The sequence below is a fragment of the Gracilinanus agilis genome, chromosome 3 (assembly GCF_016433145.1).
Source record: "Gracilinanus agilis isolate LMUSP501 chromosome 3, AgileGrace, whole genome shotgun sequence".
Taxonomy (NCBI): domain Eukaryota; kingdom Metazoa; phylum Chordata; class Mammalia; order Didelphimorphia; family Didelphidae; genus Gracilinanus; species Gracilinanus agilis.
In genome coordinates, this window is record NC_058132.1 from 202,987,869 (window position 1) to 203,015,247 (window position 27,379).

General features: G+C 38.8%; 1 protein-coding gene across 1 annotated transcript; it reads right to left on the reverse strand.

Annotated features, from left to right (window-relative positions):
- Positions 1–485: 485 nt before the first annotated feature.
- Positions 486–27,111, reverse strand: MPZL3 (myelin protein zero like 3). The gene is made up of 6 exons (XM_044666359.1): positions 27,039–27,111; positions 19,060–19,226; positions 14,297–14,507; positions 11,823–11,988; positions 3,718–3,781; positions 486–512 (listed from the first exon to the last, which is right to left on the reverse strand). Exons 1-6 carry the CDS (start codon positions 27,109–27,111, stop codon positions 486–488), a joined length of 708 nt encoding a protein of 235 aa, XP_044522294.1.
- Between the last annotated feature and the right edge of the window lie 268 nt (positions 27,112–27,379).

Consider the following 27,379-nt stretch of genomic DNA (forward strand, 5'->3'; position numbering starts at 1 on the left):
ACCTTAAAAGTTAAGAAGAAAAGGATGCTACAGGTGACATTCCTTTGAAAGAAAAGATGCTCTGTGGCTAGTAAAGAACAAGTATTTATGATTCTCTCTCAAAGAATTGAAGAAAACATATAACATATTAGAATGTAGCATAGGCAAACACTATGTATCTTCCTATTCAGGAAAATAATTCCTATGTCCAACCAGAATATAACTTATTAAACTATTGCAATTGGGAGCTTTAGTTATTATGCATCTCTTCTATAAGGTCTTAAAACATTTCATAAATATAAAAAGAACATTTCTTCAATAAATAAAAAGTTACTGGACAGTCTTGACTAACTGAATTCCAGGTTTCTCCAATAGAGGTTTCCAACACGGTAGTCCAAGCCAACTGCAATCAAACACCACACTTCAACAAATAAAAGGACAGGACTTTTGTGCAGATCAAACAGATGACTCTGGAGTTCTGAAACCAGGCAGTGTTTACCCTGTCGTCAATATGCTTCTTCATAGTCCGAATCCTAAATAAAGAAAAACCATGGTGGTGATGTGTACTGATACAACAAAGTAGCCAAAAACTATGGAGCAAAGAAAGGACCTCAACAAATGAAGTCAAAAATTCAAAAGCTTTTCCCTGAATATGGCTTAGTCATTACCTTGCACAACTTACATGTATAAAAATTCCCAATAGTCAAATCTCTAAGCAATAGACAATTGTCATCTCCATTTCTGCCTCAAAGTCCCTCCCCCTCTACCCTACCTCCTAGCTGTTTTCAGGCAAAGCATTTTCTGTCCTTCACAAGCTTATGAACTGTCAAAGGGTACTTAGCTAGTGAATGAAGATAGACACCTGCTTCTGAAGCAATCTTAAATCACCTCATCCAACCCTTTATTTTACATATGAGAAGACCAAGCCCCAGAGGACTTAGGACTTCTCCAAGATGGCTCAAGAGGCAGATCAGGTCATCCGATTACAAACACACTGATCTTTCCTGGCTAGAATGATGCTTTTATATTTATAAAGGTTGTCCCATAGTGAACTTTTAAGTTTTAATAGCTTAAAAAATTCTGGCAAGAGGAAGAGAACTGTGGGCTTTAATGTCACATATACTGGGGAAAGCCAGAACTTGGAAAACCCCAAAGGCACCAAATCAGGAACAGCAGCAGGGGAAAAAATGGAAAGGGTTTTTTTGAATACCAAAATTGAGCTACAGAGAGATCATAATGTCAACCTTTCTTCATGTGACAAACATATTCCTTAACATTTTATGGCAGATTTAAAATGTATTTTTAAGAGCGAAAACTTCACCAAGGAGGGTCACCTAGGTGGCTCAGTGGATAAAGTGTCAGGCCTAGACCTGGGTTCAAATCTGGCTTCAGATACTTCTTAGCCATGTGACCTTGGGCAAGTCACTTAACCCCAATAGCCTAGCACTTACCACTCTTCTGCCTTGGAACTGATACCTATATTAATTCTAAGACATAAGAGTTTAAAAAAAATTTTTAATACTTCACTAATGCTTTTGGGACATTTCTGTATATTCAAACTCAAATTTATACTGTATATAGTAATCAAGATTATAGACACATTTATTTTATATTATTAAAATATTTTCCTTCAAATGTGTTGTCACTTTATCACTTTAAATATCACTTTAACTGCAATATCTATGATATTCATTTTATATAATATTTTAGTCTAACAGGGAAAAGGAGAACTTTAAAAAAAATTTTTTTAAGCTGAGAATTTTAAAACATAGATCACAATAATAGGTATAGAGGTGGAACAATATAGCCAAATCCTAGTAAATACTGATTTGGAAATAAATTTTGACAAGTAAAAACTTCAAACACTATACTAATAGATGCTTGCCCATACTTAAAGCATAAATTTCTTGGTCTCCTAACAAATATCTCCTCATCAAAGAGCCAGTTATTGTTATATAAAAAGTACTAGAACTGGGGCAGCTAGAGGACTCAATGGAAGGAAAGCCAGGCCTAGAGATAAGAGGTCCTAGGTTCAAATCTGGCCTCAAGACACTTCCTAGCTATGTGACCCTGGGCAAGTCACTTAATCCCAATTGCCTAGCCCTTTGTAATATGCTAAATATAATATTTAGAAATTGGTTTGGAAATATAATATTATTTTAAAAAAAGATTGTTTTGATCATTGTTTATAAAATAAATAACCCTTAAGTCACAGGATGATAGTAGCTTTTAACAATTTAATTTTAACATAAATATAGTCTAAGAAAGAAATGAGGGGAGGAAAAAAAAATATTTCCTACCCTACCACCCTAATCTTACCAGCCCACATGAGTGTCTTCTGCCCAAACCACCAATGCCGAATCGTAGAAAGACCCCCAACCAAAGACCTCCAGAGAAGAACCTGATCTCCTCTACAGTCTCATTTTTTATAGTCCTCTTTCTCCATGTCACTTCCTGTCCCTCTGAGCTGGTCTATCACATCTCAGGAACCAATCAAAGTCTCTCTGACTTGGACCCATAACCCTTAGTTCTGGGTCATGATCCTAGGGCTCTTACCCTATGACCTCTGTTTGGAGCGTTCTAACCAGGCTAATGGGCTGCTCAGACAAGCAGAAAGTTCACAACCCTGGGAGGAAGGGGTTCCCTTTACACACCTTACCACTCCTCTTTCTTGGAACCAATAGTTGTATTGATTCCAAACAGAAGGTATGGGTTTAAAAAAAAATACTGGAACAACCAAGAAAGCTCATCATGAGTCATAAGTGCTAGAATGGCAAGGACAGTAGTCTTTTCATTTTGAGTTAAAAAACAAAACATCCCTTTCTAACTCTTTATCCTCACATGGTAAAGACTAGCCCATTCCAAACAAGGTGCAAAGATACATCTTTCTGGGTACAGACCTGCGGATTTGTTTGCTTTGCTTGCCAACGCTTCCCCCTCCAACCTTATTTTCTTTCTCTTGGTTAATTGGGGGTTGAGGTGACAATAGTAATGAAAAAAAAGACCCAATAAAATATTTTTTAAAGTGTATCCATGCCACCTAAATGATCACACGATATCAACTAAGTGGGAGTAATTGAGGCTCAGCAGAGGCCAAATGCAACACCAAAGTCAGTGGTGCCATTTCTCCAAAAATCTACTACCCTAAATATGACACATCTAAGGGATCAAGCAACTATAGAGAATGGGGCTTAAATGAGGGTGTGCATGACTGGCCATCAGGAAGGAGAAATGTTTTCTTCTCCATAGTTCTTGTGGTTTGGAAGGCATAAAAGAGAAGTAGTAGGCAGAAAACTGGATTTGAAGTCGGATTATTTGGATTCTAAGGCATCTACTTAACTAATCTTCATCTTGAATAAATTACTTAACCTTAACAAGGGGAATCTCTTCTATCAAGTAAAAATAATACTTGGACCATTCATTTCACCTGACTCTTATGAGGATCAGATGAAATTCTGTATGTAAAGCCATTGTAAGAGTAAAGAGTTACCTCAATGTGAGCAGGAAATGCTCCACAGAAAAATCACTAGTGCCATTTTATGTCTACAGAACAGAGGTAGAATTTGGGGTAGTTAGGGTTGATATGAGCTTCCTATAGCTACAATTCTTTCAAAGACCCTGATGCACACCTCCCTCCAGCCCCACTTGCATTATTTCAGTGAATATCACTGTAAAATATGTTTCCTCAAAGTGTAGAAAAGTTAAACAACAGATAGTTAAGTGGAAGAAATGGCTTACCAAGCACTCAGCACAACGGGTACAAAATCTTCTCATGCAGTCTTCATCCTCTCCCTGATCGGTGCTGTTTAAAAAAAAAAAAAAAAAAAAAGTTGGTAATTAGTCAAAATGCCCACTACCGATCTTACTGAAATAACAAAAAAATTATTTTTGTCAGTCATGTTCAATTCTTCATGACTCCATTTGGGGTTTTCTTGGCAAAGATACTGGGATGGTTTGCCATTTCCTTTTCCAGCTCATTTTACAGATGAGGAAACTGAGGCAAATAAGGTTAAGTGACTTGCCTAGGGTCATATAGCTAGTAAGTGTCTGAGGACAGATTTGAATTCAGAGCTTTCTGACTCCAGACCAGGGAGGTAGGAGGACTCCCTATCCACACCATATACCTACCCTGAACAACAATTATACTGGCCTCCTGGCTATTATTCCCTCAAATAATACACTCTATCTCTCTAATGTGGGAACTGTCACTGGCTGTTTCTTACATCTGGAATTCACTCGTCCCTCATCTGTGTTTCCTGGACTCCCTGGTTTCCTTCAAGATTCAGTTAAAATCCAATCTTATACAAGAAGCTTTTTCTGATCCCTTTTAATTTTAGCACCTTCCCTCTATAGATTATTTCCAGCTTAACCTTTATTTACCTTGTCTGTACACAGCTATTTGCATGTTATCTCCTCCATTAGACTGTGAGCAGCTTGAGAGCAGGGATTTTTTCTTTTTGCCTTTCTTTATTCCCTCAGTATTTAGTACAATGCCTGGCCCATAAATAGGCACATAATAAATACTTGTTCACTGACCTGACTGACATCTACATTAGCTCTTCTGAAGCAGCTAGGTGACCCAATGAAATCAGGAAAATCTGAATTCAAATGGGTCTCAGGGAAGCCAAGATGGCAGAGTAAAAGCAGGCAAAGCTCCAACCTCTTGAAACCTCTCCAACCAACCTTAAAATAATGCTTCAAAATAAATACTACAGTGGATTCCAGCGCTATAAGCCTTTTTCCCCCAGCGTGCCTTTTCCCCCAACCGGTGAATTGCCTTTTTTTTGGGGGGGGGGAGGGGTAATGTGCATTTTGAAAGGCACTAACCCTGGAGACTACCTCTACCCTAACTTCCTTAGACACATCCCACTTCCTTTGTGGGAGGTATCTGAGGAGGGTATAAGAGAAAGGGAGAGTAAGAGAGCTTTGGCACCTTTTTGGAGTAAGAGCCTCGGCCCTGACATAGCTGTAGGAGATCTACCTCCTAGCCTCCCTAGACCTTTTCTTTCCCTAAATTAAATAAACCCAGTTAGTCTACACCCCTAAAAAAAACTTACATAAATAAATAAATGAATGAATGAATGAATAAATAAATAAATAAGTAATCAAGCAAGCAAGCAAACAAACAAACAAACAAACAAACAAACAAACAAACAAATGAATGAATGAATGAATGAATGAATGAATGAATAAATAAGTGCTGGAGTGACAGAACCAACAAGGGGACAGAGTGGAAACAACTTGAAAGGTAGGCAGAGAGGGTCTGGTTCACTGTGGTGAGAAGCAAGGCCCCATCAAGAAGTACCACTGCAGGCCAACAGCAAGCCCACCACCCCTCCAGATCTATTGTTCCAGGTTCTGAACCTGGGCCCAAGACCCTAAAACTGCCTAAGCCAATAGCAATGCAACCCCATGCAAACCCCTTAAAAGTTCCAAGCCCTAGCCCAAGCCTACAATAAGGTCTCAAGCCCTAGTACAGGACAATCCATGGTGTGCAGACCCAGAAGGAGGCTCTAAGCCTCTGCCAAAGCCCAAACAGAAGTTCCAAGTCCCAACGCAAGGCAGTTAGCAAGGTGCCTAGTAGATGGGAGCCCAAGGGGAGGCCGAGACCCTTTACCTAAGCCTGCAACAAAGTCCTGGAGCCCCAGAGGAGGGCAATCTCCAACACCTGGCCTGTGTAAGTCCAGAGCAAGGCCCACCTCTACCCAAGTTAAAGGCAAAGTCATAAACCCCAGGGCAAGGCTACAGTTTGCCTGACCTGATCAAGCCAGAGTGAGGCCCAAGTCCTGAGCCTAGACCAGTGATGGCAAACCTATGGCATGGGTGCCAAAGATGGCAAGCAGAGCACTCTCTGTGGGCATGCAGCTGCCACTCCTCTAAGCCCCCCCATCCCGTTCATTCCTAGAAAGGCAGAGGGACTCAAGAGGAGCTGCTTCCCTCCCCCTCTCCACCTTGTCTAACTTTTTTTTTCCACATCCTCCACCCCTCTGCCCAACAACCCAATGGGAGCTCACATGGGGTAAGATGTACAACTCACAGGTGGCAGAGCTGGAGGGGAACAGAGCACTCAGGCCACTTCTCTCCCCCTCTCTACAGTCAGTGAGGACATTCCTCACTTAACTCACCCCTTGACTAAGCAGCAGCACAATGGGAGCACTTCCTCCCTCCCCTGTGTGGGGTAAGGGAGAGGGGGGAGGGAGTGAGGAGGAGGGGCACTTGGGAGGGAGGCAGGCACAGTACTTGGTCCAGAGGGGTGGGAGTGGGGCCTAGCACTCTGTCTCTAAAAGGTTCTCCATCACTGGTCTAGATTCTGACCTTCAACAGCCATCAATAATTGTCCCAGGGAGTGATTGAATCAGAAGTGGAAGGTGGCTTTCAGAGCTCTAGCCCAAAGGCCATCATACCATCTTGGAAGAACTAAAACTTGCAGAAACCCAAAAATAGAGCTAAAGATAACTGCACAGAAAAATTGAAGTTTAAAAGAGTGCTCCCTATACATTAAGAACAGAGCCCACCTTTAAGACAAAAGTAAAAGTCAAGAAAAAGGCTGGGGAAACAAACAAACATTAAAAAAAAACTTAACCATAGAAAATTTTTATAGAGAAAAAAAGAGCAAAACACAGATTCAGAAGGGGACAATGGAAAAAAAAAAAAGCAGTTACATGTAAAACCTCAAAGAAAAATACAAATTGGTCTCAGATTCTGAAAGAGCTCAAAAAGTATTTCAAAAATCAATTAAGAGAGGCAGAGGAAAAATGGGGAAGAGAAATGAAAGCAATGCAAGAAGAAAATCATTTCTTAAAAATTAGAATTGGACAACTAGAAGCTAATGACTTCATGAAACATCAAGAAACTATTAATAAACAAAATCAAAAGAATGAAGAAAAAAAACAGAAGAAAAAATGAAATATCTTATTTAATAAACAATTAACCTGGAAAATAGACCCAGGAGAGATAATTTTAATAATTATTTGACTACATGAAAGCCATGATAAAAAAAATGCCTAGACATCATATTACAAGAAATTACCAAAGAAAATTGCCCTGATATTCTTGAATGAGAATAAAATAAAAATTGAAAGAATTCACAGATCATCTCCTGAAATAAATCCCAAAATGTTAATTCCCAGGAAGATTATAGCTAAATTCAAGAGCCCCCAAGCCAAAGAGAAAAATACTACAAGCAGCCAGAAAGAAACAATTCAAAAACCATGGAGTTACAGTCAACATTACACAGAACTTAGCAACCTCCACATTAAAGGATACCAAGACTTCAAACATGATATTCCCAAGGGCAAAAGAACTATGTTTTCAACCCAGGATCATCTACCCAGCAAAACTGTAGGAACTGAATTTTAATGGTTTGACTAAGATATATGAAGATTATAAATAATAATGGTGGTTGCCGATTCAAGGTATTATTGCTCAAAGTTGAAATCACTTTAATAGCTTTTATTTACAAAAGAGGTGGAAAGAGTGAAAGCAGAGAAATAGGAAAGGGTAGAGAAGACATTAGCCTATCTAACTAAATATTGCTCCAGTGCTCAACTCAGGCAGGATTTGTTGACCTTCAACTAGAATTAAACTCACTCCAGAAGACAGGAAGGGGAAGCCAAATATCCACTCACCCAAGTGTGGGAAGCCGTTCTATGTATTAAAGCCTTTGGAGAAATAGGATCAAATTTAGGGCCTGTTATCTGGATTCCCTATGTGACCAATCCAGGCTGAGGCAGTCTTTGTGTTTGGTCCTGGTCACCTGAGCCCCAAAAGGCTCTGGTACCAGCAGGTAGGTTAATCCAAAATCAACTTGATCCCTCCAAGAGGCTATTAGGAGTCATTTAGAGAAACAGAGTCTGTAACAGATATTTTATCTGGATCCCATTACAAAATCATCGGCAAGTAAAACTGTGTGTATGATTTTTCTGCACTGCATGTCAGGAATGCAGACAGAATGGGCCATCTAAGATAAAAATCTGAGGCTCTTCTTTTGACTCAGTTTTGATCCCCACCTTTCTTAGAACTCCTATTGGAAAACTTTGAAGCGGCAGACCAGCATCTACTGAGTTAATGATTCCTCTCCTTGATAATTAAGAAGCCTGGACCCTGACAAACATTACTTAAGATAAGTCTGCATACTTAGATAAAGTATGGTGCTTTTAGTCTTGACTTTATTTGTCCAGGTGCCTATAATCCTGGAAGATAGAACTCAATAAGTGAGCATCTCCATAAAAATATTTCCTCTCCCAGAATTATCCCTACTAATTGATGGTTGGAATTTGGCCATTGTCTTGGTACTTATACCTTTACTCTTTAGACTTTAATGGGTTATGTATGATCTGTTACCCCTTCATAGCTGTGTTCTTTGTTTGAAACCAGTATATAATAAACTCCCAAGCCCACAGACTTTGGGACAGCATGGGCTAACCACTAGTCTAGTTGTTCTCATTTTTCTTTCTCCTGCTTTAACCATCCTATGCCACCACGCCGCTCAGGACCCCAAAAAATCATATAGAGGCATGGCCCCCTATACCCAAGTTCCCTCCAAGAGGCAGGTCAAGATGATGACTCTAGCTGAAGGTGACTCCTGAGGCTGACTTTCTTCCTTGAGCAAACCTTCTTCTTGAAGCTGACTCCCTTCTTGAAGTTCAACTCCTACTTGAAGTCGACTTCATTCTTGAAGTCAACTTTCACTAGCCCCAGAAATTCAGGTCTTTTATACTGGCTTCTTATCCCTTCCCCTTTTCACAAGAGCCAAACACAGCTTCCAAATTGCCCAGCACTGTCCAGAGGGCAGTGTTTGTGGGAACCACTTCTCACCTTCTGGAGAGGTGAATACTCATCAAAAGAATTCAAAGATTCCTGGCTGATTGAGGTGTGAATTCTCATTTCCTGGCTGACTGAGTTGAAAAGTTAGAAAGCTCCTCCACCTAGTGCTAAGTAGGATGTTCATGCTTTTGTTGACTCAATTCAAAAGTAGACAAAGGAGAGTTAATCCTGCCTTCACAATCTGGTTAAGTACTAAGTTGAGATACTTAAGTTATTGTTAACCAAGTGTTAACTCAAAAGAGACAAAGGGAATAAAGGAGTCCCTTTCAGAAGTGTAAACTCAGAATAGACAAAGAAAACAAAGAATTCCTTTTTACAAAACTAAGCATATTCTTTTAGGGGGGGAAATGGTCATTTAATAAAATGGAAGATTTCGAAGCATTCCTAATGAAAAGACCAGACCTAAATAGAAAATATGATGTCCAAATACAAGAATAAAGAAAAACATAAAAAGGTAAATAAGAGAAAATTTAAGGGATTCAATAAGGTCAAACTGTTTATATTCCTACATAGAAAGATAATATTTATAATTCTTAAAATTTTTATCAGTATTAAGAGTAGTTAGAAGGAGTACACTTAGACAAAGGATATGGGAATAAGCTGATTATAATATGATATGTAAAACAAATTCAAGGGGTGAAAAAGAGGACTTCACTAAGAGAAACAGGGAGAAGTGGAATGGGATAAATTACCTCACCTAAAGAAGTGCAAAAAACCATTACAATGGAGGGGAAGATAAGGGTGATAAAGGGCAATGCTTAAATCTTACTCACATCATAATTGGTTTAGAAAGGGAATAACAACCATACTCATTTGGATATAGAATCCTACCTTATCCTAGAGAAGTAGGAGAGGAATAAGACAAGGGGAGTTAATAAAAAGGAGGGGGAAGTAGGAGTGGTGATTAAAAGCAAAACAATTGTGAGGAAGGACAGAGTGAAAAGAGAAAGAGTAGGATCAAAAGGGGAAAATAAGATGGAGGAGAATACACAACTTTGAATATAAATGGGATGAACTCACCCATAGCTGAAGCAAATAGCAGGGTAGATTAAAAAACAGAATCCAATATGTTGTTTATAAGAAAACACATCTGAGGCAGGAAGATTCTCACAGAGTAAAGGTAAGGGTAAGGGTAAGGGGTTGAAATGGAATTTATTGTGCACCATCTGAAGTAAATGGGCTTCAGACACTTAATAGCTCTATGGACTTGGGAAAATCTTTAATTTTTGTTTGCCTCAGTTTCCTCAACTGAAAAATAGAGATAATAATAGCATCAATATCACAAGAGTTGTTGTGAGGATCAAATGAGTTAATATTTGCTAATAAGTGTGCTTAGCATAGTGCTAGGCACTATTGTTTAATAAATACTTATTAAAATTTTTTATGAGAACTAGGTGGCATAGTAGATAAAGTACTGGGCCTAGAGTCAAGAAGTCCTGAGTATATATCTAGCCTCAGTTACTTCGTTGCAATGAGCAAGTCATTTAATCTCTATCTGCTTCAGTTTCTTTAACTCTAAAATGAGAATAATAATACCTCTCTCAAGAGTTATAAGGAACAAATGAGATAATATTTGTAAATCTGTGATACTATTTGCAAAATAATATTAGCAAGGGGCATCTAGGTGGCTCAGTGGCTAGAAAGCAAGGCCTAGAGATGGGAAGTCAAGGGTTCAAATCTAGCCTCAAGACATTTCCTAGCTTTGTGACTCTGGGAAAGTCACTTAACCCCAATTGCCTAGCCCTGTGATGGAAAACTGATGGCACACAGAAACTACAGAGTACCTGAGGGTGCCTCATGAGGGGAATACTACAATAAAAGCTGAGTCAGAAGGTGATGAGGACCTCAACTAGAATGGTTATAGTGTTAGCAGAGAGAAGAAGATAGATGGGGGACAAGGAGGTAAGATAAGACCTTGCAACTTACAGAAGCAGGGGAAGGGTGCAGGGGGTGGGGTAAAAGAGAAGAATAATGAAGCTCTTAGGAAAAAATAGATTCTCTCTTCTCACTATCTTTTTTTAACTAGATGTTGAAGAGGAAAAAGGGTTATATCAGGTGATCTTCCGGTCATTAAATGAATGAATCATTTTATTCTGTTGCTTTTTTAATAGTTCGGGCTTTCTAATTTAGACTTGATTGTCAATAACTTGTCTTTTGTGCAATTTGGTTACAAAAAGATGAGAAAAACCATTTCTAGCCATATTTTCTAAAAGTTTCCCAACTCTGCTCAATCAATCAATCAATCAACATTTATTTATCCAGGAAAATCTCAGATCAAACCAAATCTTAGACATTTATTAGTTGTCCTAAGGGAAGTCATTTAATCTTTGTTTGCCTCATAAGCACCTATAATATGGCTAAACACTGGGAAAATAAAAGATGCAAAAGAGAGTCCCTACCCTCAAGGAGTTTTACCATTTAATAGGTGAGGCAGCATACAAACAAATACATACAAAGCAGGCTGAATACAGGATAAATAGGAAATAATTAACATAGAGTATGCATTAGAATTAAGAGGGGTTGGGAAAGAAAGGCTTCCAGTTAAAGATGGAACTTAAAGGGCCAGCAGGGAAGTCAACAACCAGAATGGAAGAGGAAGAACATTCCTGGCATAAGGGTCAATCTGATAGACTACCTTACTTGTGAAACATCCTGGAGGCCAATGTTATTGTATATATCTGGGAGTAAGTTGAAAGAAGACTGGAAAGACTGGAAGGAATAAGATCATGAAGGGTTTTGAATGTCAAAGGCTATACTTGCACTTCAGGAAATACCCTAACTACCTCAAATTCTGTTTTCCAAAAGAACAAAACCAAACCAGGAGACATAACCACCTCCAAGAAAAGTTTTTTAACAATACTTTCAGCACCAGAATAAAAAAAGCTTTAAAATGAAGCTTCACTAGCATAAGTGAGCAAAGTCTGGGAGAAATGAAATGCTTCAATTCGATTTACTAAATATTCCGAACCAATAAAGACTAATAAAAGGAAATAGGTCTCAACTCCAGCCAAACTTACTCATCTGAAACTTCGATAGATGACTTTTTGTAGCCAGATTTGCTCTTCTTCTTTAGCCCAGCAGACTTCCTCCCCATTCTCACCAAGAGCAGGGTGACCACCACAGCTGAAGGAATGAAGACCAGAACAGACAGCAGTGCAGCAGATGAGAGTTGTAGGGCAAAACCTTAGTGAAAGGGAAGAACAAGAGAAAAGGACCACAAGGAAGTACATCTTTAAGTACATTTGAGGCAGCTAGTTTTTTTTTAAAAATAAGATGTAAGGCTCTAAGGTTGACTGCTTTTGTAATTATATTCTTAGCAAAGTGTCTGGCACACAATAAGCACTACTAAATGCTTTTTAGTCATTCATAAAATGTTCTTTAATTTACTTTCCTTTAAGAAGGCACACAGCAACCCCTGAACTGGGTTCTGTGTAAAGGGAATCCCCTCCCAGGATCACCTTTGGGGCCCTACCTGCATCCCTGTGCTGCAGCGTGGGTCAGGGGGCACTTGACCCAGAAATGATAGGGAAACTGATCCAAGGGTAAAGGGAGAAAATAAAGTGGGGGATGCAGGAAGTGAGGGTTTCTCTATTCTATTCTCTCAGGCCTGTGGCAAAAGGAAGGTAGCTGAGGGAGCCACCTGCAGAGCACCTACATGGCTAGTTAGAAAAGGTTCCTTTTCTCTGACTGCCTTCTCTTGTTCAAGTAAATATTAATAAGCTCTATGGATATTAAGGACCAGGAGTTTAATTTAGTTATTACAGTTCAAATTCACTGTGGATCATAACATGAAAACACATGGAAAGTAAGATCATAGCAATATTCTTACTTAGATAGCACTTTGAGGCTTACAAAGCACTTTTCTCACAAAAATACAGATATCAATTCTTCAGCTATTCAGGTTCATAATATCAAACTTTTTATGTTCTTTTTTCTCCATATTAAACAAATTAAATAAATCCTTGCAGGCCACTAATAAAAAATGACTTCCACATTCAAAGGAATTGCAGACTTCACCTCCTTTCAAAAACAAAGAACACTATTTGGCAGGGAAGAATACAATGGGGAGGCTGGCCTGACTATAAACAATAAGAGCTGACATTTATATAATTACATAGAAGAGGCAGTTCTTATTTGCTTGGAGTCAGAAAGGTCCATATTTTGCCTCTGATATTCATTTGCTGTGTGAGTCTAGGCAAGGCAATTAACCTAAACTAAATCCAACTTGTACCTTGGGCAAATCTTTAGGACTTACTAAGTCAGAGCTGCTTGCAGATCTTCCCAGCATTTACTTATTTACATAATGATGTAAAGTTTGCAGAGTGCTTTCCTCAGAATCCTAGGTGGTAGGTATTGGTCTCTTTACCATACCACAAAAAACATTCAGCCATGAAGGATGAAGCCAGTCCCATTTCACAACTTATGTTCATTTCAATTTGAAAGGAGGGTGAGTTAGAATGATGTGGTAGGTAGATATAATAGACCTTGATGTCAGGAAGACATGAATTCCAATCTGCTTCTGCAGGACACATAGTAGCTATGTGAACCTGAACCTGAGCAAATCATTTAACCTCTTAGAAGTCACTAAGTCTATAAATCGCAGAGTAGGTCCACACCTGCATTGATAGAGGGAGTTAGGAGTTACTCCAGAGATAGGTCTACACAGACAAAATCATAGGTCTAGTCAAAAAAAAAGAAGCTACTAAAAGAAGGTGAAAGAGTGATTCTGCTTATAAATTTAAAATGCAAATTCCAGCAAATGGATCTGAAAAAAAAGAAAATTATTTTGACCCAAAATTACTCAATTACTCAAAGCATTTACAAAAAAGACTTCTAACTGGCATGGGCATGGAAGGAAGATGCCATGGACACTGTACCCTTTAACTCAGGGAAACTGTAAACAGGGAAATTCCCTTGCTCCCTTCTGTCCTTGTGACTCTAAGCCAAGAACATCTGATAGCGTCTATAAGATCCTGAGATTATTATATCATCCTTGGATCGTCCTTTAGGTTGAGATGGACAAAGAGATGCACCTCCAGGCTACACCTTGATACCATTGGACTGTATCTCAGGCATCCACCTGTTCCCTAAACCATGAGGGTCTCCAGGAAGACCCCACACCACCAAATACCTAAGTGCTTACCACTCTGGAGTCATGTCCACACTGTGACACAGTATCACGTACTCACTATTGTAAAGGGGTATATAAACCCCTCAACTGAAGCATTCTGGGAGCAACCCCCAGAGTTGTTCCACTCATGTCGTCTTGCTGGCCAATAATCCTATCTTACTAATAAATCTTTCTTTTTAATTTTAAGCTAAGTTTTGGAGTCTTGCATTCTTGCAAAAGGTATCCTTTCCAAGCCCAGGAGTTCACTTTTTGTACCCCACAACACCCAGTTATAACCCCATAACATAACCAGCCATGATCCAGAAAAAGAGGTACCAGTTCAGTGAAAAAAGGAGCAAAAGTTTTTTGCAACTCTCTTACCCCTTTCAGTGACTACCAGTTCTGTCATGGGAATATTGTGGTGGACATCTGGAGGATTCTTCACAGAGCAGCTGAATGTTCCATTGTCTCTCATGGTTGGGTTGCTTATGCTAATAGATGCATCTCCTCGGTACACATCCCCTACCCAAGAAATTCTGTCACGGAATGTGCCTGCCGTGGTTGGGTACTGGAAAGATTGATAATGAAAAATCTAAAAAAGGAAAACGATGAAAAAAAATTAATTTTAAAAGTGCTAAATAAATTAAAAAGAAAAAATATAGCATAGTTGCTGGCTTCCCCCTATCCCATGGGGATTTCTAAATCCTTTACATGTAAACATTACCTTATTATAGATAAGGAAAGAAGAACAAGAAAACTGACCACACCAAGGCATTAAAAGAATCAGGAAAAGCATCTAAGAATTCTACATCACTATTTCCTCAACAACTTTCCCTGAAATCCTAAAATAAGCAATTTTATATATTTCTATTTCTCTCCTGTCCAAATTGACTGAATTAGCCAGTAGGTATGATAATATGTAACAATACTTCCTAATTATCTGGTTTGGAAATTAATGTAAATGCCCAGCTGATATTTAATAAATGCTTTCTTAACTAAGTCCTTATTATTTCAGACTTTGCACACAGGAACATCACCATAATGCACCTACTTATGTACAGTGTTCAGCTGGGCAAATATCATTCATGCAATGACTACTCTGTTGTACAAGGTACACATTTATTCTTCATTTGTTTATCTGATGGCAAGTTGCCTTCCCACTCAAAAACCCTAGCAGTCTTCAATTACCAAATTATCAAGAGGAAGGCAACTTCCTAGGTGAGACCACTCAGTCAAACATTACACATGGAAATAAAGAGACTCTTGCTGTGGCCAACCTCTTGAAGATTTTCAGCACAGTGTCCTATTCTATGTTTCACCAGAATAATGAGTCTTTGAAGTTCATGTAACCTCTGAGATGAAGTGAGAGATAGATCTCAAAACTTTGCTCAATGATCAGTCTCACTTAATCCTAACTAACAAAACATTATTGCTTCAGTATCATTCAAGTAATTTAGCCACCACCTCTTTTTCAAATTGTAAAAGCCCATTAATTACAACTTAAACTCTCTTTGAGAACAGCATTACATGAGGTTTGTTGTTTTTGCTTAACATTTCTGACCTCTAAATAAGGGAAGAAGTTATGACCAAATAAATAGAGATAGAGAACATTTTGGGATTTAAATGGATAACTTTGATTACATTGATTTGATTACATCAAATTGAAAAGTTTTTCCACAAACAGAACTAATGAAGTCAAGATTAGAAGGAAAACAGGAGTGATAGAGATAGGCAGTGGGCAATGAGGATCAGCAATAGAAACAGGACCCTCGTACTCTGAAATCTACTATTTCTCACCCATTAACACTAATTAAACATAAACTGCAAAATCTGTGGTTTCAGCATGTCAAACATAAATTGCAAAATCTGTATTATTAACCAGTTAACCATTCTTTATTATTAATCACTCATAATAGTTCTGTACTGTTCTATGCACCAGCTTTGTGAACAGTTAGGCAGTACTGTTACCAGCCTTGTGCTATTTGGTATTATTACTTGCTCATATTGCTCTATATTTACCTTAGTTCTGAACTATTAGACATTATTAATTACCTGTAGTGGTCATCTACTGTACTATATCCCCTCCACTTCCCTATGTTCTCTTGGAGGAAGATATTCCAGAAGGATAGCTTCTGGTACCTCTCCTACACTGACAAATGATAACAAGTGGGACAATATGGACGTGCGCACTAAGAGCTCTGGCAGCCCAGGGGAATTCCCCAAACCCTCACATGCTCTTTATTCCCTTTCTGGTATCCTCAAAGTCACCTATGCTATGTTAGATCCAAAACCATATTTGTAATACCCATAATGCCCAGGGGTGGACTATTCTGAGAAAAGGAGAAGACTTCCCTGGAATGGAAAGCAACAAGTCAAGTCCTCAGACCTTCAATAAATATGCAAACCTTGATCCAAACAGAGGAGCTACTACTCCACACGCGGAGAGCTACTACTCTATCAGCTCCTGGGCTATTTGACTACTCCATAAGGCTACTCTACTAGCTGGGGGTAATCCATCAATCCTAAGGCTATCTGGTTAGCCCCCAGGCTATTCCATAAACTATTAGGCTATTATACTATCTTAAAAACTTCTTATACAAATAAAATTATTTTCTTACTTCTGTACTGAAAGGAATTTGAGCTTCCCATTCTTGGGACGAGACTCTGCTACAAACTTGGGTGTGTTTTTCCCACAGTAAGAGGAGCAGTTAGGTGGCCCGCTGGAGACAGAGACAGTCCTAGAGATGGGAGTGGAATCCAGGATTCAAATCTGACCTCAGATAATTCCTAGTTGTGTAACATTGAGCAAGTCACTTCACACCCACTGCCTACCCCTTGCCACTTTTCTGCCTTGGAACTGACACTTTGTATGAATCCTAAGACAGAATGGAAGGAAAAGAAGGAAAGGGAAGGGAAGGGAAGGGAAGGGAAGGGAAGGGAAGGGAAGGGAAGGGAAGGGAAGGGAAGGGAAGGGAAGGGAAGGGAAGGGAAGGGAAGGGAAGGGAAGGGAAGGGAAGGGAAGGGAAGGGAAGGGAAGGGAAGGGAAGGGAAGGGAAGGGAAGGGAAGGGAAGGGAAGGGAAGGGAAGGGAAGGGAAGGGAAGGGAAGGGAAGGGAAGGGAAGGGAAGGGAAGGGAAGGGAAGGGAAGGGAAGGGAAGGGAAGGGAAGGGAAGGGAAGGGAAGGGAAGGGAAGGGAAGGGAAGGGAAGGGAAGGGAAGGGAAGGGAAGGGAAGGGAAGGGAAGGGAAGGGAAGGGAAGGGAAGGGAAGGGAAGGGAAGGGAAGGGAAGGGAAGGGAAGGGAAGGGAAGGGAAGGGAAGGGAAGGGANGAAGGAAGGAAGGAAGGAAGGAAGGAAGGAAGGAAGGAAATTGGGGGGAAAATTTTACAGCAAGTTTCCCTGAAAAAGGCCTCATTTCTCATAAATCATTCTCCAATTGATAAGTCATTCTCCAATTGATAAATGGTCAATGATATGAACAAGTAGTTTCCAGAAGAAATCAAAGCTATCTATACTCACATGAAAAAAGGCACTATGTCACAACTGATTAGAGAAATGCAAATTAAAACAACTCTGAGGAACCATCAGAGTGGTTAAAATGACACTAAAGAAAAATGACAAATGTTAGAGGGAATATGGAAAAACGAGGACCACCAATGACTGTTGGTAGAGTTGTAAACTAGTCCAGCCATGCCAGAGAACAATTTGGAACTAAGCCCAAAGGGCAATAAAACTGCATACTCTTTGACCCAGCAATACCACTACTTAGTCTGTACTTCAAAAAGATCAAAGAAAAATGAAATGAACCTATTAATTTAAAAAAAAAGCAGCTCTTTTTGTGATGGCAAAGAATTGGAAATTAAGGAGATGCCATTAATTGGGAAATGGCTAAGCTGTATTTAAAATTGTGATAAAATACTAATGTGCTAAAAGAAATGGTAGTTTCAGAAAAACCTGAGAAGACTTGCATAAACTGATACAAGGTGAAATGAGCAGAACCAGGACAACACTGTACACAATAATAGCAATATTATACAATGATCAACTTAGTAATTCTCAGCAATACAATAATCCAAGATAATTCCAAAGGATTTATGATGAAAAATGCTCTCCACTTCCAGGGAAAAAACTGATAAGAGTCTGAATGCAGATTTAAGCTTACTTTTTAAACTTTCTATATGATTCTTGGGGGCGGGGGGGAGGTTGGCCTGTGTTTTTTGTTTTTTTGTAACATGGCTAACATGGAAATGTTTTACATGATTGCACATTTAGAATCCATATCAAATTTCTTACCTTCTCGAGGGAGAAGGAGGAAGGAAGCAAATATGAAAGCTCAAAAAATGTTTCAATGAATGCTAATTTTTGTTTACATATAACTGAGAAAAAAAATGTTTAATTAAACGTTTAAAAACAAAAAAAGATTTCTGACCCCAAGGAGCTACTCACTGACACCTTACTTTTGGTCAAGGAAGCGGAACCAAATAAAATCCTTCACAACTTACTGATAAGGATATAGTTAAAAACACTTACTATTTTCAATTGGACATTTACAACAGGATTCAAAAATATATGTAATTACAAACAGTCTAAATTACAAAACCATCTGCCACCGACAGCACCTACCAAACTGACCTATTTTGCCACCATTTTCTTCAAAGGAGAATGTGTAAATCAATGTAGATGCTTTATACACTGGGAAAAAGTGCAAGTATCAACCCACAGGGCAAGGACCAAAGCACACATTTAAGAGAGTTATACAAACAGATCCGCACATATGAGTCAACTAAAGATAAAAGAAAGAGTATAGTTTTCATGGCTTGAGAGTGGAGCATATGTAGGTAGATCTACATAGTCAGTTTATGATTATATCTAACAACCCAGATAGCACCCTTTAAGTATATTAATCTGAAAGTATAGTTATGAAGTCATTAAATAAATAGCAAGAAAAGGGAATCTTGCATTTCCTGAGTCTCTAATAACTTAATAGCAAGACTCCTGAAGAAAATAAGGTGAATGGCATATGAAAACTTATTTTATCCCCCTAAATAAATGATGTGGCTACATTCTTACTAATATACTCATTCCAAACGGAAAAAGTTTGAGATCTATTTTGTTTAACCTCAGCTGGAATGTCCAAAAACAACTTACTGGCTCTGTGCGACTGCTGGTAGGCTGTCGATAAGTCCAATCTATTGTGAGCTTGTCAGAGACAGGAGAAGAAGACCTGAAGGTGCATTTCAGCTTGATACTTTCTCCAATATAACCTCGAACATGGGCATCTGCTTTAATCTCCATTGAAAGGGCTGTGTATACACCTAATAAAGGAAGCCAAAATACTTATAAACTTATTTATTTGGAAAGAGAAGATAGATGTGAAGAAAGGCTCCCATTATAAATGCAATAAAGAGGGAAAAAAATATAACTTCATTCTGCCACCTATAACCTTGTAACCCTGGGGCAGTAACTTGACCTCTCTGTACCACTTTAACTGTAAAATGAAATGGTTTGATTAGATTAGACTTCCAGGCTACTTTCCAGTTCAAAGTCTATGATCTGTTTATTAGAGCTCTTTATAAAAACCTGAAGCAATGAACTTGACCTCTCATGAAATAAGACTTGGGGGAGAGGGCAGACGGAGATGGGGGGCAGCTGATATTTTAACTGGTTAATATACTTTATCACTATTGTAGGTTTAAACAATGAAGCAAATGCTCTAAAAATTCAAAACCTGGGTAATGTCTACCGTATAGATTTGTAGCTAAACTGAGCAAAAACAAACAGATACACATTGTCCAGACTCAAAAGAGAATATCAGACTGTGTCAGCTTTTACAGAAGAAAAAGATTTGCATCCAAATATAATACAATTATATTTTCATACGAAAACACTGGCTAAGAACAGAAAATCTTTTCAAAATTTTGCACATAATTTATTCTGACTGTTCTTTATCAGATGGCTAATAAGTCACAGTTATAAAACAAGTAATGGGAAAAAAAACCCTATAAGTCTGAATGGAATCCTAAAATGAAATGGATTCTTTATATCTTTTTAAACCATCTACAAGCTCACTTCTTCCAAGCTCACCTAATATTTACATTTTATTCTTCCTCTTTCTCAAAAAAAAAAAATTGGCACTGCCTTCTGATCTTTGATTTCAGAAACAGCTAGTAGAGATCCATCTTCCACCAGGGAGCCTTCTATTTATAAAAGCAGATAAACTGCTCTTTATTCTTTCTGATTCTCATGCCCTGCCCTGAGCACTTCCTCAGCTCTATCTCCTGATGCCTTTTTTCCCCTGAATTCTTTCCTCCTTTTCTCCTATTAGTTAACTCTTCATATACTCTGAACACAATAGTAAGTCACACAAACCTCATTTCATTTACAGTTCATTAAATATAAATTTAAACATTTGTATGTCTCTCTCTAAACAATCCCATTTGTTCACCTTCCTTTTTAAAGAAAGATATTAAGACTTGACATACAAATCTGACCACTGCCATTTATAGCATCATCCCACTCTGTATAGCACTATAAGGGGGCAGAAACAAATAACAGGAATGAGAATCTGTATGAGTCTCCAATTCAACCTGTAGAATAATGCAAATTTAATGTTCCTGGGGGCATCTGGGTAGCTCAGTGGATTGAGAGCCAGGCCTAGAGAGGGGAGGTCCTAGGTTCAAATCTGGCCTCAGACACTTCCCAGCTGTGTGACCCTGGGCAAGTCACTTGACCCCCATTGCCTACCCTTACCACTCTTCTGCCTTGGAACTGATACTCAGTATTGACTCCAAGATGGAAGGTAAGGGTTTAAAAAAAAATAGCATGTATTGGTCCCAAGGCAAAAGAGCAATAAAGACTAGGCAATGCCCAGGGTCACACAGTTAGTAAGTGTCTACAGCTATATTTAAACTTAGGACTTCCCATCTCTAGGCCTGGCTTTCATTCCACTGAGCTACCCAGCTGCCCCCTCTGTGGAGAAAAAAGAACCAATTTGTTCTTCTCAGGGTGGGATTCCATTAGAGAAGAAAAACCTGTTTAGGAGTTCAGAATAACACCTAAAGGGCATTTTGTTATTGCCATAGGCCCAGTGGGTTGAGAGATCACTTATCTCAAAGAAAGCAAACCATTAGGCTATCCTCTCCTCTGTCCTTTAGAAGTCAGAAGACATAGCTACCTCTTCATAGCCTCCCCTCCCCTTTATCCCCCTCCCAGAACTCATGATAGGACTCATCCTGGAGTGGGGGGGGGGGGGGGGTGGAGTTGCTCACACTATATAATTTTTTGCTTTCTGATTGGGTGCCTATATTGTAATTTCTGCCCCACACCATGGGTATCCTACAGAGTGGGTGGGGAGTTTGCGTCAGGAATCTATAAAATGCTTGTATCTGCACCCATGTATTGGGTGTGACCCCTTCTCATGAGAAACATTAAACCTTGCTTCTGTTCACTTAAATCAGTAGTTCCCAAACTTTTTTGGCCTACTGCCCCAATTCCAGAAAAAATATTACTTAGCGCCCCTTGTCACATACTATCACCGCCCCCTTACAGTTATTCACCACCCCCAAATGCATCTGTGGCCATCACCGCCTCCCTGGATCCCTGGAGCACGCACCAGGGGGCGGTAGTGCCCACTTTGGGAATCACTAACTTAAATGGTCTCATTTCTTTAAGCCATATCGTCTCATATACTCCTAAACAAGCATTTATTAAACACTTACTACATGCCAGGCACCATGCTAAACACTGGGGAAATAAAGAAAAAAGCAAAAACAGTACCTCACCTAAAAAGGAAAAAGTACAAGGAATAATGAACAGGATGATTTCAGAAGGAGCTAGAAAGACCTACATGAACTGATGCAGAGTGAAATAAGCAGAACCAGGAAAACACTGTACACAATAACAGCAATATTGTGAAACGATCAAATGTGATAGATTTAGCTACTAACAGCAATACAATGATCCAGAATAACTCTGTTAAGTGTAGGAACGGAAATGAAAGCATATGATTTATTACTTCTTTTGAGGTTTTGATCTTAAAAGATTATTCTCTTATAAAAATGAATAATATACAGATATATTTTGTGTGTTAATACATATATAACCCAGATTAAATTGTGTGCCAGCTCCAGAATGGGGGAGGGAAGAAGAGTGGGAGACAATTTGGATCATATAACTTTAGAAAACTTATGTGGAAATTTGTTATTATAATAAAATAAAATTAAAATAAAATAGGAAAAGTGTGCATGTGTATGTTTACAAAGTCACTTTAAAGGAGACAACACTAAAAGGTGGCCAGACACACCTAATATAAAAAGCAAAGGAGATAGGAGATGGAACATCAAATGTGTAAAGGCCAAGAAGGCTATACAGCAGATTACCTGGAAGGGTATATAGTATTATATAAGATAGATCTAGAAGAATTGAGCATGGAGATTATATTTGAATTGAAGGGGGAAGATATCATCATGGGAGAGGCTAAAGGGAGAGGAAAGCCCAAAGTAGAGTCTAGGGAGTATACCCATAGTTAGTGAACATAACTAGTATGAAAATCTAGCAAATGGTTTAGAATAGTCATAATGTAGGAGGAGAACAAAAAAGGGCAATGTAATGGAAACCCAGAGAGAAAAAAAATAGAAGGAGAAAGGCATCAACAGTATCAAATGCTACAGAGTAGTCAAGAAGAATAAAGACTGAAAAAAAGACCATTAGATTTAGCAATTAAGAGGTCATTTTGGAGCAGGCAGTTTCAGTTGAATGATAAAGTTGGAAATCTCTTTGTTTAGAAGAGAGTGAAAGGAAAGAAAATGAAGGCATCAAATGAAGACAATTTGTTCTGCTTCTCTATCACCTTCAAAGACAATAGATTATAAAAACAGTCCTGAGATTTCACCTTATCCTCAGTAATTTTGCCAAGATGAGAATGGTCACTAGTAAAGGGATAGAAGGAAAAGAGACACCCTAATGCATTCTTGATGGGGTTATGAATGGGTACACTCATTCTGGAAAACAATCTGAAATTATTCTGACAATCACTTAAATGTCCATACCCTTTGACTCGTGATTCCATTGTTGACAATGACAAAAAGAAAGGTCCCATATATACCAAAATATTTATAGCAGCACTTTACAGCAGAATTACTATGCTGGAAAAAATAATGAACTCAACAAATACAAAACAAAGTAAGAATTAAGAAAATATATACAATGATCTTGACATTGTAAGTGGAAAGAGGAAGAGCAATTTAAACTGAATGCTCTGAAATTTTAAGTAAATTTAACTCTAAAGAACAAATATGAGAAGACATCTTCCTCCAGTCTTTTGTGGAGGCAAGGACTATGCATGTTGTGTACTACATTTTAACATCAGGTTTATTTGACATGTTATTTAGCATTCCCAGATTTTTTCCCCTTCTTCCCTTTTCATGCTTTATTATAAGGGACAATTCCCTAGGATGGGGAAAAAAAGAAGAAAACAGTGGGAAATATAAATTATATAAAAAGAAGATACAAAGAAAATTTTATTTTAAAAATTTGATAAAAAAGACAATACTTAAGTTAGGGAAAGGTCAAATGGGGTAATAATTGAGCTAGTCTTATTTTCAAAGGTGAAAAGGAAAACCAAATAAAGAGTAGTGCTGTTCCAAAGTCCCCCTAGGAAATTAAAAAAAAAAAAAAAAAAAGACAAATGCTCTAATAGTCAATTATCAACTTTCATCTAAAATGGATCTGTTGATCCTATGGCTCACAGTGATCCAATATCAGCTCTCCCTAACAATCCATCCACTCACTCACAACCTCCTCATCCCTTGTTCTTTAATAAACCCTCCTCAGGAGTCCAAAAATCTAGATTTCCAGTCTAGAGTCAGTGAATAAACATTTCTCAAATGCCTGCAGTAGCCCAGCCACCTTGCTAAGTTTAGGAAATACAAAGAAAGGTAAAGGACAGTTAATGGAGGAGACAATTTATAAACAAACAAGATATGTATAGAGTGAATAGGAAATAATCAACAGAAGAAAGGCCTAGGATTAAGGGGGGCTAGAAAAGATTTCTTGGTGAAAGTGGGGTTTTAGTTGGGATTTGAAGGAAGTCAGGGAATTTGGAAGAGAGTATTAGAGGGTGATTGACAGTACTGAAGACTGCATGCAGGCAGATCAAAAAAGATGAAGATTAAGAAATGACTTTGGATGTGACAATAAAGAGATCAATGAAAACTTTGAAGAGACAAGTTTCCATGAAATAATGAGGTATGAACCCAGAATTGTTAAGAAGGGAATGAAAGGAGGAAAAAAAATCAGAGTGAAAGGAAAGAAGTAGAATCATCTATATCATACATAGCCTCCTCAAGGACTTCGGCCACAAAAGGGAAGATAAGGGATGATTGTTAGTGGGATAGACAGATCTAGTGAAGGTTTTTTGAGGATAAGGGAAACATAGGCATGTTTGTAAGCAGTAGGGAAGTAACCAGTAGCCAGGGAGAGAATGTCAGTCCCTCAATAAACATTTATTTTACACACACACTATGTGCCAGGCACTGGGCAAAGTGACAGGGAAACAAATATGGGAAAGGGGGAAAAAACACTCCCTTGTCTTCAAAAAGCTTACAATCTTTTTTCTGGAATTGGGGCAGTAGGCCAAAAAAGTTTGGGAACTACTGATTTAAGTGAACAGAAGCAAGGTTTAATTGTTGAAAAGCAAGAGAAAAAAGGTGCTGCCAGGAAAGGTACTCAATACAAAGGGCATGATCAAAAAGTCAGAAGTCCTGTAGTGCAGCCAGGTAAGAAATAAGACGATCTAACCTGGGCTCCCTACTTAAATGGAGATTTGGGAAGTTCACAGTTCTGCTCTCTACTCAGTGTTAATGAGGCAGAGAACCAGGAGAGAATCTTATAGGATGATGTGGTTTTCTCGGTGAGTTTCCTGGAGTATGGTAGAAAAGTCAAAGAAGATTGAAGATAAAGTAAGGCAATAAAAATGATAGATGGGACAATCTGCTGAAGAAGACGGGCTAGAAAGGGATCACTTGTGCATGTCAACCAGTTGACATGCATATAGACAGGTTTCCATTGGCAAAGAGAAGAGCCACCTCATCATGTGAGATGGGAGTGTAGGACATAAAGGCAGAAGGCATTTGGGGGATGTGAGATGAGGAGGAAGGGAGAAGTTCTCAATAAATGGATTCAATTTTTCAGTTGAGAGGGTAAGAGAAAGGGAAAGCCTGGGAAGTTTGAGGTACCAATTAAGCACAGAGGTTGTCAATTACTAAATAACCGTATCCATCTCCTTTTTCCCAGTCTCTTCATTTGTTCTGATATTAAGAGCCTCTTTTGAAATACAACTAGCCAGTTTACACCCTTTGTGTCTTTCAAAAACCCCTTTCATCAATCTACAATTCAGCATGTGATTTGCAAATTAGTATATATCAGTTTGGAGTTTTAAAAAAAAAACAAAACCTTGAAATACAAATGTGTCCTTTTAGAAATTAGTTTAAATTTAATAAACTACCTACAATTTATTTGTTAACCTCCACTTCCTTTCTTTATATTCGCATTTGAATATAACTGAACACTGAAAGATCTACACATACTGGACAACAAATAACCATTTACTAAATTTACACTTGGTGAACATTTTCTGTGTGAAATGGAGACGGGATTTCCTTATGAATTTGGAATTGGGATAGACAACCCCAAAAACAGTATTGCAAAAGAGCTTAGTTGAAAAACTGGACATTTGTGATGACAGAGGCACCTGCCTGGGAGGGGTCAGGGAGTATGCAGGAAACATAAATATTAGTCACCAGATTAAAAATTTCTCCACCTTAAACTCCTAAAACCTAAGACACCAACATCTTTGGATTAAGGGTCCCTTTTGAGAAATTTCCTTAAAGGGAAAAAACTTCTGGCTGCTTAGTTTACAGGAAACTAGTAACTACCTATGACTATTATCATAAGAGAAGGTATTACTACAATTTGGATTGTCAGAAAACCCGATAGGTATCCTTCCAGGAATTAATTACAAGGGCCCAGGAGCCCAGCCAGCACCACCCCAACGCCAACTGCAGAGGAATAGCAGTTGGATATTTCATTCACTCTCTAGTTAACTTATGTATTTTTAAACTTCTCTAAAATTCTCAAAGCTTAAGAAATTGTGACACAGTTGCAATGTTCTACTCAAAAGTATATTCCGCATCACTTTTTTTTAACAAATAAAAGTTAAAATCAAGTAATTTTACTTTAGATTAGTGACGCTACCAATCCCTTCCCTTTGATTAGGAAGGAATTTTAATGCATAGGCTGCATATTTTCAGTCTTTCAAATATCATAGCTAATATGCCATAAAATGTTGAGATGCAAACTATTTCTATATACTATTTTATACATTCACATGTAATATTCATATATCTGATAGTTATATGGATATGTAATTTTTGCTACACAATTTCAAAGCTGAATTCCCTAACATTTTACATATTTTCAGGAGTACATTCTTAAGTTTCTTACAAAGACCCAAAGCTCTGAATCTAAACAAGGTCCCTAAAGAAAAGATTTGAAGTGGGGCAACTGGGTTCGAATCCTGCTTCTGCCACTGTGTGATATCTGTTGCCTACAAAATTATCCAGATTACTTCCCTTCCTCTGTGGGCCTCAGTTTCCTCATCTGTAAAACGAGAATAAATCTGTGGTTCCTAAACTCTTTAGGTCTCAGGATTCCTTAGCATTTAAAAATACTGAGGACATCACAGAGTTTCTATGTCGCTAATATATTTAACGCCTTAAAATTGTTATTAAGAGTTTTTGACCCTGTGAACTGCCTAGTAAGGCGCTCCTCTGGTGACCACTGGCATCCCACGACAAGCACAATACGATGGCGGCAGCTGGGGCTTGGATGCCTACAGTAGCCACCCCGTCATTCGGGCACGCATTACGAACGCGGCTGAATTTTCTCCCCATCCCTTGCCGCCCCCCTAGGGATGCTCATCTTTAAGCTTCCCAAACACCCAGTCATGAGAGGACCTGCCTCTTCTGGGGACCCCCCACCCGGAAGCGGAAGAACGACCATCTTCCTACCCCCCACTAAAAAAACACACACACACCCGGAAGTAGGGCGCAAGCAACCCAGGAACTTACCCTGGAAGAGCAGAAAACTCAGCAGGCGGAAGAAAGCACGGCAGCACCCTCCAGCCAAGCTGCTGGGACGCATCCCGGCACTGCTGCCGATACCTACGAGAACCTTGTTTTTCGGCTCTCTCGACCTACACAGGTGATACCGGAAGTGACGGGTCGGAAGGGCGGACGCCAACGGAAACCAAGATGGCCTCCTGCGGTTGTCATGGGAACGCGTTGTGGCTCTGTGGCTTTGCTCACGTGAGCATTTTGTGAGACCCTAATATCCAGCCCGAAGTGGGCAGGCACATTCTTCATCTATCTGGGAATGAAGCAGTCTACTTTGCGTGCCTGGGGAAAGGAAG